This window comes from Scyliorhinus torazame, chromosome 3 (assembly GCF_047496885.1).
Source record: "Scyliorhinus torazame isolate Kashiwa2021f chromosome 3, sScyTor2.1, whole genome shotgun sequence".
Taxonomy (NCBI): Eukaryota; Metazoa; Chordata; class Chondrichthyes; order Carcharhiniformes; family Scyliorhinidae; genus Scyliorhinus; species Scyliorhinus torazame.
In genome coordinates, this window is record NC_092709.1 from 121,862,413 (window position 1) to 121,872,322 (window position 9,910).

Here is a 9,910-nt window from a genome sequence, read left to right on the forward strand (position 1 = left end):
TCAGCGATGATCATAATGAATGGCGGAGCAGGCACGAAGGGCCGAACGGGATCCTCCTGCTCCTATTTTCTATGTTTCTATGTTTCAGTGGTGATGAATGTGAGTGCAAGTGGAAAAAGCACTGGCAATATTCATACATCATGGGCGAGGACTTGATAAACCTACGTCTGAGTATCCTGGTGAAGGCTCTTTCTCCAGGGTGCTGCCATACCAGTAAAAGGAACAAAAGTGCCCAAGATGGGCAAGTGTGCACAGTTAGGGACAATATGAAACCAAAATCTTTCAAATGGAAATGTAACTAAAAACAAGGCTGGATTCTCAGATTCTGAGGCTATGTGGCGTGGTAATGGTGGCGTTTACGCCAGGAAAAATGGCGTTAAACAGCCACCGATTCCACGTTTGGCTGGGGGCTAGCATGCCAGCAGCATAGAGCACCCGGCTCTAGCTGCCGATATGGTCTGGAGAATTGCACATGTGCACAGCCGCGACCTGCAGTGGCCATGCCATGCTACATGGAGGAGGCCTGCAAAATAATGCCTCCCCTTTGGCCGATTCTGCGCCCCAGACAACTCACCCATAGAGCCCCCAGCCCCTAAATAAAGTACCCCCCTGCCCGCGGATCGGCCTCCCCTGACTGTGGCGGCACTGGACTGAGTCCATAGCCACCATGCCGAGTTCCCGACGGATGAGACCACAAGGACCAACACCGTCGGGAATTCGGCCGATCGGGGGCGGAGCATCGGGGGCTGGGCCTCAGGCAATATCCAGAGGCTGTCGATACGTGGCACGGTGTGCTTGGAGAGTACGCCACTTTGGAGTGTGCAGAGCATCATGAAAGCGTCGCTGCCTCCGTTTCGGGAACTGTGATTCTCCAGACAATCGCCGAACGCCATTTCGGCATCGGCGACCGGAGAATCCCGCCCTTAAATACTTAGCAGGTCTGATAGTTAACATCTGCAGAATCTTTTTCTACCTCCACAGATGCTGACAGACCTGTTGAGCATTTCCAACATTTTCTGTTTTTATTATACTAGCCACCTTATTGCTTTCCCATGGACACTCCACGTCACATCCCTCGGTGCACATCAGTCACATTTTGACATTTGCTGAAACAGATTAAGACCCAAAAATTATGTGACCATAATTATATACATTTTCCATTATTCTGAAGCGCATTTCTTTTCTGCAGAGTCCGCATGATGTTTTCTGGCTATTGACCTCCAAGATGGTATCTTTAAAGTTGCTGGGAGGTTTGGCATTTTGTGTACATTTTTCAATCTTCTGTAGATACCATTTTTAGTGAAGAGAAGATAAGTATGATAAGTTGACTGTAAACTGCTTTGTCCACAGGAAGTCTGTCAGATGGTTTGACAACTGACTAGGAGCACAATAATCGTCAGCTTTACTTGTGAATTTCTATAAATATCACCATTTGTCCTTGTTTCGGACCTTGCAACGTTCGTTCTTGACCGTATTTACTTACCTCTTTTTATTTGCATTTGCACCACATTATTTAAGTTAAATGTATCAGGGAGTTCAAACAAACTCAGACTACATTTGTGTACACTCCGTCACATTTAGAACTTTTCTTTGTGTCTGCAATTTTCCAATGGAAATTCCTTAAATGATTAAATAATATGCTGTGGATGACCATCACAGTTGTGTTAGCCTGTGGAAATTTGGCGTTTGCCTCTTTACTCACACTGTCTACTCTATATTAAAGAATAAAGAACAATGAAAAGTACAGCACAGCAACAGGCCCTCCAAGCCTGCACCGACCATGCTGCTCGTTTAACCTAACCCTTCTACACTTCCGGGGTCTGTATCCCTCTATTCCCATCCTATTCATGGATTTGTCAAGATGTCCCTTAAATGTCACGATCGTCCCTGCTTCCACCACCTCCTCCGATAGCGAGTTCCAGGCACCCACTACCCTCTGTGTAAAAAAACTACCCTTGCACAGCTCCTCTAAACTTTGCCCCGAGTAGTAACTCTTCCACCTTGGCAAAAAGTTTCTGACTATCCACTCTGTCTATGCCCCTCATAATTCTGTAGACTTCTATCAGGTCGCCCCTCAACCTCTGTCATTCCAGTGAGAAAAAAACAAGTTAATCCAACCTCTCTTCACAACTAATGCCCTCCATACCAGGCAACAACCTGGTAAACCTCTTCTGTACCATCTCCAAAGCCTCCACATCCTTCTGGTAGTGTGGCGACCAGAATTAAACATTATGGGCAAGGTCCTTTGGCCACGATGCGGCAGAAATGCATCTTGCCGTGGCGCAACATGACCATTGAAAGCCGGGAGACTCTGCTCCAGGGATCTATCCGGCTCACAACGCCGTGTGAGATTCAATGCAATGGGCAGGATCACCTTTTAGCAAATCTGCATATTCGAGTGAGGCAGTAAGCCTCACACTTATGTGCAGATTCCCGAGGTACCCGAGGCTTTGTGATTCAACCCCTTCTTCTCAGAGACCTCGGGCATGCGCCATTTGATATTGGTCCCCACAAACGGGAACCAGGTAGAGCAGCGCTCATGGGGATCTCCAAGGGGATCGGAGGCCCCTTTGGGCAGGGTGGTGCCATGGCACATCTGGTGCCAACTGGGTACCCTGGCACTGCCAGCCTGGCACCCTGGCAGTGCCACCTGGGTGACAGCCCAGCACATCCAAGGTACCCCAGTGACATTGCCAGTTTGTGGGGGCATTGCCAAGGTACCAAGCTGGCATTTTATGCACCGCCCGATGGGACCTGGGTAGCCCGATGTGGGTGTTGGGCAGAGTTTGCCAGTCCAGGGACCCTCCCATATTGTTATCGGGCTGGGCGGAGGGGGAGGTCGGGGATTCTTTTGGGAGCCTTGAGATCGGGGTGCTATTTTAAAATGGGGTCCTGATCTCTTGGTACAATGGGGAGTTCCTGTTCAACGTGAGTCACGTAAAATAGCCATGTACTTCTCGGCACTGCGAGTGGTGGAATCAGGAATGAGAGTGACGTTTAAGGCGCGTCTTGCCAAATACATGAATTGGATGGGAAGAGAGGGATACAAACCTTGGAAGTGTAGAAGGTTTTAGTTCAGTCGGGCAGCATGGTCGGTGTAGGCTTGGAGAACTGAAGGGCCTGTTTCTATGCTGTAATTTTATTTGTTCTGTTGGCAAGACCATGTACCAATACCAAAATTTGTAGTGGACTAGTTCATGAGTTGCTGTTTGCTGACGCTGACTTCCCATACTGAAGTTCACTTGCAACAGCTTGTAGATCTGCAAGGAACTTGGACTGGTTTCAGGAAGACCAAAATTATGCGACGGGGCACAGAAACCCCACTCTCCATCAACATTGGAGGTTGTTGGTAGCTTCACAGACCTCAAATCAACAATTCTCAGCAACCTGTCCCTTGATGCCGAAATCCACACCAGGATTTCCAAGGCCACAGCTGTCATCAAGTTGAGAGGTTGTGTGGGGACGAACAGCAAACTAAGTAAAAATAGAAAGCTCCTTGTGTACCAGACTTGTACACAAGCACCCTCACTTACAGTGGCAGGCTGTGGACAACTTCCGCAAATCAGGAAAATCAGCTGACCTTCCGCTGCCTCAGATGAATTTTGGGCATAGCAGAGTGCTGAATATGGAGTACACCCGTGTGCAGGGATTCCTGCCATGATTTTCCTCTTTGGTCCATTGGCTAGATCATGTGAGTCAAATGGATGATGGTCGCAGCACCAAAGGCATGTTCTCTTGTGAGCTTGCTGTCGGCATGAGACTAAAAAGGACACCCAGTCTGCAGTACAAGGATGATGTGCAAGTGAGACTTAAACTTGACCTGAATTGGAGTTGATGCATGGGAAGTCCTTGCTGCTGACCAGAGTGCCTGGACATGAGCAGTCAGGAAAGGGGTGGAAACACCAAAAGGCAAAATAATGGTGGAAAAGAGAGCTTGGCGTAAGGAAAAAAGTCATCAGTTGACCTTGGTCGAAGCCATTCATCTGTGCCAACAGTGGAAGGAACTGCCATTAACGAACCAGTCTATACTGCCACAACAGACCATGTTCAATACAGAAGTGACATACACCCTAGGTGCACTCCACCATCTCTCAAGACAGACAGATACCAATAGGTATCTGCTGATATTTTCTCAATCGCTATTCAATTTTATGTTACTTTTTCTGCACTTTAATGCACACAAGCTTCCAGAAAAGGGAGAGCAGAAAGTTCTGAAGGGAATTTGTAAAGAAGTTTATATATTCTGAATTTTCGCAGAGCAATGTTGTTTCCAGAATTGCAGGTAAATGCTGTGAAATCCAGCTGTCAGAAAGCTATTGCTAAAGTCCACTTTTGGTATGTGAGCAGTGGACAAATCTAGGTAGTCTCTCTTTAAGTTAGCACCGAATATCTGTCCTGAACCAGCTTTAACCCTCAGCTAACATTTAATACTGATAGATTGTGTACTCAATATCCTGTGGATAAAGTCTGGGAGTTTATGACAAAGTTTCATGCTCAAAGTAGGTTTCCTCACATTTTGTGTAATGCTATTTTAGGTCAGTATGCTCAAACATGCATTGACACCACTGGATATATGGGATGTAAAATGTTCTCCTCATATTTGTGTGCCAAGTTTTAAATTGTCTAAAGTCAATTCAGTTTGTCTACATATTAAATCTTTCTTTGCTTTTTATATGACCATGTCTGTAAGGCCTGCCTGTGCTACTTAACTGCTGATGTGTCAATTGGTTTGCTAAAGCTCCTGGGTTTTTCTTTAAGCCATTTGTTTTGTTACTCCTGCTGATTTCAGAATGCTATCACATTCCTCTCAGCTTAACTTCGGGCTATTGACACTGATGTTCAAAAGCCATTACAGCAGGTCATTTTCCATCAGATTTCTCGGTCTTGCTTTTAGCAGTTTGTTTCTGACTAAACCCCATTTGAGCTAAGCTGGGACACAGGCAAGGCAATTGCTGTCATTGCAAGAAAAACACATAATAGATAATTGTGACCATAGGCATTCCTCAAATTAAACAATGTCTAGAGGCAGGATTCAGCTGTAGATCATCTCCATTCATATAGCATGTTTTACCACCTTTTTTGTCTGGATTGCTACATTTAACTTATAGTTCTTCTCATCCTCATAATCTTGGACAAACATTTTGAAAACACATTTATATCTTACTTGCTAACTGTCATACATGTCACTCATCAAAGTCCCATTTGAGGAACATGTCAGAGGTATCAAGCCCTCTTGTCTGCACATGTTTTTGGGCCTTTTATACATACAGCAGAGCTTTGTTTATTGCTGTCAGGTTGAATGACGGTCAAAACTTTGTTTTCATGCTTGTGCAGTGCATTTCCATAATGGTTCACTTCAATTAAGGTTGGTGGCCTTAGATTCTGGACAATTCAGAGAAGTCAGGCCCAATGTTTTGGGTACCGTTGAGACCTCTGATAGGTGGGAACAAATTCAGTATTTTGTTCCGAGCCAGATTTGAGCATGATCAAAACGTAACTTGAAGACAGATTTCAAACGATATCCTTCTCTGTATTGGAAATAACATTTCTTGCAGAGAGCGAAAATGTTATCGGATTGATGTTTTCTTTGTCAGATCTCTTCAAGCTGTGCGTAGCAAAAATTTCAAATAGGCCGACTTCATGTCCTGCAAATCTTTCATTTCTTGTAAAAGATTGTTCGATTTGACCAAAGGGAACTTCCCCTCCCTAATTGACTGCTGATTTCTGAAAAGGCCTTGCAGGTTGCAAATCATTCTGGTTCCCTGTCTTTTCCACAAAACAATAGCTGGCATCGCATCATGAGACATTTTGTTCAGAGTTTACAGAATAGCAGGGATGTCTTTGTCGACCACATGAATGGCCTTTTAAAAAGACAGGCTTGCAAATCTGCAATTTCCTGAGCACACGCCAGTCTTTACAAATTGTAAATGCAACTCAACTGTATCCTTCCAAACTTGATTTTTCTGGACTGTCTTCAAAATCAATTTAATTTTATTCTCCTCATTCCTTTTCATTTAGAGGCACGTCTAATCTGTGGCAGCCAACTTTGTGTTATAGTTAGGCAACCAATCCTTGACATTTATTAACCATTACTAACCATTCCATCAGTACACAGCCCAACTAGCCTCTGCATATCAAGGTCAAAGTCCCATGGCTTGTTCAATACGCAATTGCACAAAGTATCAATGTTGGTGAAATCAGATTCTGATGAGAAAAGAAGTATTTCATTGTCTGAGAATTGCTACTGAGTGGAATCATCTGCATAGTGACAGATTTGTCACTCGCAGCATCAGTCAGCAGACCATAATAATATTTCATACAATAAAAATCCACCTTGAATAATACAACCAATGTTAACATCAATCTCTTAATGAGCATTTCATTGTGTGCCTGAAGCATTTCACATTATCAATCCTCATCCTTTCCATTGTCATTATCCTTCTAATTATCCTGTTAATTAGTGCATCTTGAGGCAGCTATGACTAAACAAAGGCACCAATATGAAGGTTTTCAACAGCAGCAACAACAACAGGTCGCATTAAAACAGGAGGCAAAGGGACCGCCAAGACTAAGGCCCACTCCTTTAGAGTTGGTCTCCAGTTCCCTGTTGGCTGCATGCACCAGTTACTGTGCAAGGGTCACTATGCCGAGCAAGTCGGAGCTGAAGCCGGAGCCCGTATCTCCCAGGCCATTGTCCTGGCATACCTGACCACTGAGAATGCGGCATGGGACAAAAAAAATACCTTTATCACCCCCTGCCACCTGCAGCTCGCCATCAGCGATGATGAGGAGTTCAACAAGCTGCTGGAAAAGGTCACTATAGCCAAGGATAGGGTCATGCCCAACATCCAAGCTGTGCTGCTGCCCAAGAAAACCAGGCATTCCTACAAGGTTTATGCCTGAAGAGGAAAAATGAGAAACAGATCAATATACAGTTCATCACAGCCATTCCTTCTCCTAATTATTGCCAAAGACAAGCTATTACACAAAGTTTTTCCCTTTGTTCACTGTGATTCTTCTGTCAGAAAATATCACTGTGAGGTGTGCCTTCCACTTCAAAAGTTGCAGTGACAGATAAAAATCCAGAATTTGTCCTTTCCACGATGAGTGATGATAAAGTTGCCAAACCCTTTATCAGCTACAATGATATACTCCTTCGATAGAGATTCATGTGTTCAAATCTAAGCACAACAAAGAAAAGCATGTTTTTGTTTATTAGTTCATGAGAAGTGGGCATTGTAGACTGTGCCAGCATTTATTGCCCATCCCTAATTACCCTTGAGGGAGCAGTTAAGAGTCAACCATATTTCTGTGGGTCTGGAGTCAAATGTAGGCTAGGCCAGGTCCTGTGTATACGGGGAGCTTGTCCATAGGGGATGGCTTCTTTAATGTGTTTAGGGTGGATGCTGGAGAAGTGGAGCATCATGAGGTTATCCGTGGGTTTGCGGTAAAGTGAAGTGCTGAGGCAACCGTCCTTGATGGGGACAAATGTGTCCAAGAATGCAACTGATTTTGGAGAGTAGTCCATGGTGAGTCTGATGGTTGGATGGAACTTATTGATGTCATCGTGTAGTCGTTTCAGTGATTCTTCGCCGTGGGTCCAAAGGAAGAAAATGTCATCGATGTATCTGGTGTATAACGTCGGTTGAAGGTCCTGTGCGGTGAGTAGGTCTTGTTCAAAATTGTGCATGAAGATGTTGGCCTATTGGGGTGCAAATTTGGTCCCCATGGCCGTTCCGTGCGTCTGGATGAAGAACTTGTTGTCGAAGGTGAAGACGTTGTGATCCAGAATGAAGAGGATCAGTTGCAGAAGTGAGTCTGGAGATTGCCAGTTGTCGGTGTTGAGTACTGAGGCTGTTGCAGCAATGCCGTCGTCATGGGGGATGCTGGTGTAGAGTGCCGAGACGTCCACTGTGACGAGGAATATTCCTGGTTCAACTGGTCCATGGGTGCTGAGTTTCTGTAGGAAGTCCGTCGTGTTGCGACAGAAGCTGGGCGTACCTTGTACGATGGGTTTCAAGATGCCCTCGATGTAGCCAGAGAGGTTCTCACACAGGGTCCCATTGCCTGAAACGATAGGACGGCCTGGTGTGTTGGCCTTGTGTATTTTCGGGAGGCAGTAGAGATCTCCAATGCGGGGAGTACGTGGGATGAGAGCACGTAGGGTGCTCTGAAGATCTGGATCCAAGGTCTTGATCAGTCTGTTAAGTTGGCGGATGTGTTCCTTGGTCGGATCTGCGGGTAACTGTCTGTAGTGTTCCTGGTTGTTCAGTTGTCGGTATACTTCTTTGCAGTAGTCCGTTCTGTTCAGTACGACAGTGGCCCCTCCTTTGTCTGCTGGTTTGATGACGATGCTGCGGTTGGTCTTGAGAGCGCGGATGGCATTGCCTTGTGCTTGAGTGATGTTCTGGGCTGTCTTGTGAATGCGACTGATGAATCTGGCATTGACGCGACTCCTGACGGCTTGAGCATACATGTCGAGTCTAGGGCAGCGGTCTTCCGGAGGGGTCCAATTCGACTCTTTCCTCTTCGGTTGCCGCACCGCAGATCTCTCGGTCTGCTGCTCTGGTTCATTGATAGTCTGCTTGGGTTCGCTGTCGGCCTCTTGGGATCTGTGGAAGAATTCCGGAGCCTCATTCGCCTGATGAATTCCTCCGTGTCTGCTGTGAGACTGATGGGGTCCATTTTGGTGGTGGTGCAGAAATTGAGCCCTCTGCTGAGGACTTCGATTTCGTCTGGTTGAAGGGTGTAGTCTGACAAGTTGACAATAGATTTCCATGTATTGTTTTCTACTGGCTTGACACAATTCACACCTCTTTAACCTGGGGTTACCTGGATCTATAAAGATTTAATCACCTGCTAATGCTCACATTCCAAGCATTGTCTGGCATCTTTGAATCTGTCTATATATATGTTTCTGGAACATACCTCTTCATTCAACTGAGGAAGGAGCAGCGCTCCGAAAGCTAGTGACATCAAAACAAACCTGTTGGACTTTAACCTGGTGTTGTAAGACTTCTTACTGTTCTTTATCGATGGTCAGCTTAATCATAACTGTATTTCACTGGATACGACATCTGCGCTCATCAAATGATTCCTTCCAACGATTTTACAATTTTACTCTTTTCAGTGATTTGTCATGTGAATGTCCCTTTAAAAAAAGTGCATCTGTTTGAGGGGGGGGGGGGGCAGAGACTGGGGGGAGGGGGGTAGATATACATTTGGGTGCCGGAGAGACAATTCCAGGGGGCAATCCTCGAATGGATCTGGTGCTGGTGCTGTCCCTTGCTTCTCCCGGATGGATTTCACTGCCGTTGTCTTCTCGTGCTCATTATCGCTTCAGCCGGCCCTCCCGTCTTCCACCTGGATTCTCCTTTTTCTCTGATCCTGTGGATGCCAAGTTTGTTAACGTTTCCCTGCCTCCCCCCCCCTACCTCCCTGGCTTTCCTCTATTGTTCCCTGTCTCTTCCCTCTCCCCCCCCCCACCCTCCCCCCCCTGTGGTTCGCCTTTCCTTCCTCTTAGACTTAGCTGTCTGTCCCCCCCCCCCGCCCCCTCTCTCCCGGCCTATCTCTCCCTCTCATGCTTTGGCTACTTTTCCCTGGTTCTTGGCTACCTGCACAAACAGATGCCTGCTTCTGTGTGTAAATAATCTTGCCAAGTGTACAGAGTTGCTGCTGTTGGGCGGGTGGATAATACCCTACCAGTTACATTATTTGATTTTTTATTTCTCCCACGTTGTTACTTTTTTTTAATCCTCTCCCTTTGTGATTTGTGTGTATGTGCCCTTCTCTTCTTCTATATATATATATATATCATATCCTGTGCACATAACGGCAAACACACTTTGTTCAAAAACCCAATAAAAAACGTTTATAAAAAAAAAGTGCTTTATCAAATGGCTGTAGTGAT

At 45.6% G+C, this 9,910-nt stretch overlaps 1 protein-coding gene across 1 annotated transcript; it reads left to right on the forward strand.

Annotated features, from left to right (window-relative positions):
• Window positions 1–3,700: 3,700 nt before the first annotated feature.
• Window positions 3,701–6,903, forward strand: LOC140409393 (histone H2A type 1-H-like). Its single transcript, XM_072497841.1, has 3 exons — window positions 3,701–3,802; window positions 4,258–4,282; window positions 6,518–6,903. Exons 1-3 carry the CDS (start codon window positions 3,701–3,703, stop codon window positions 6,901–6,903), a joined length of 513 nt encoding a protein of 170 aa, XP_072353942.1.
• The last annotated feature ends 3,007 nt before the right edge of the window (window positions 6,904–9,910 follow it).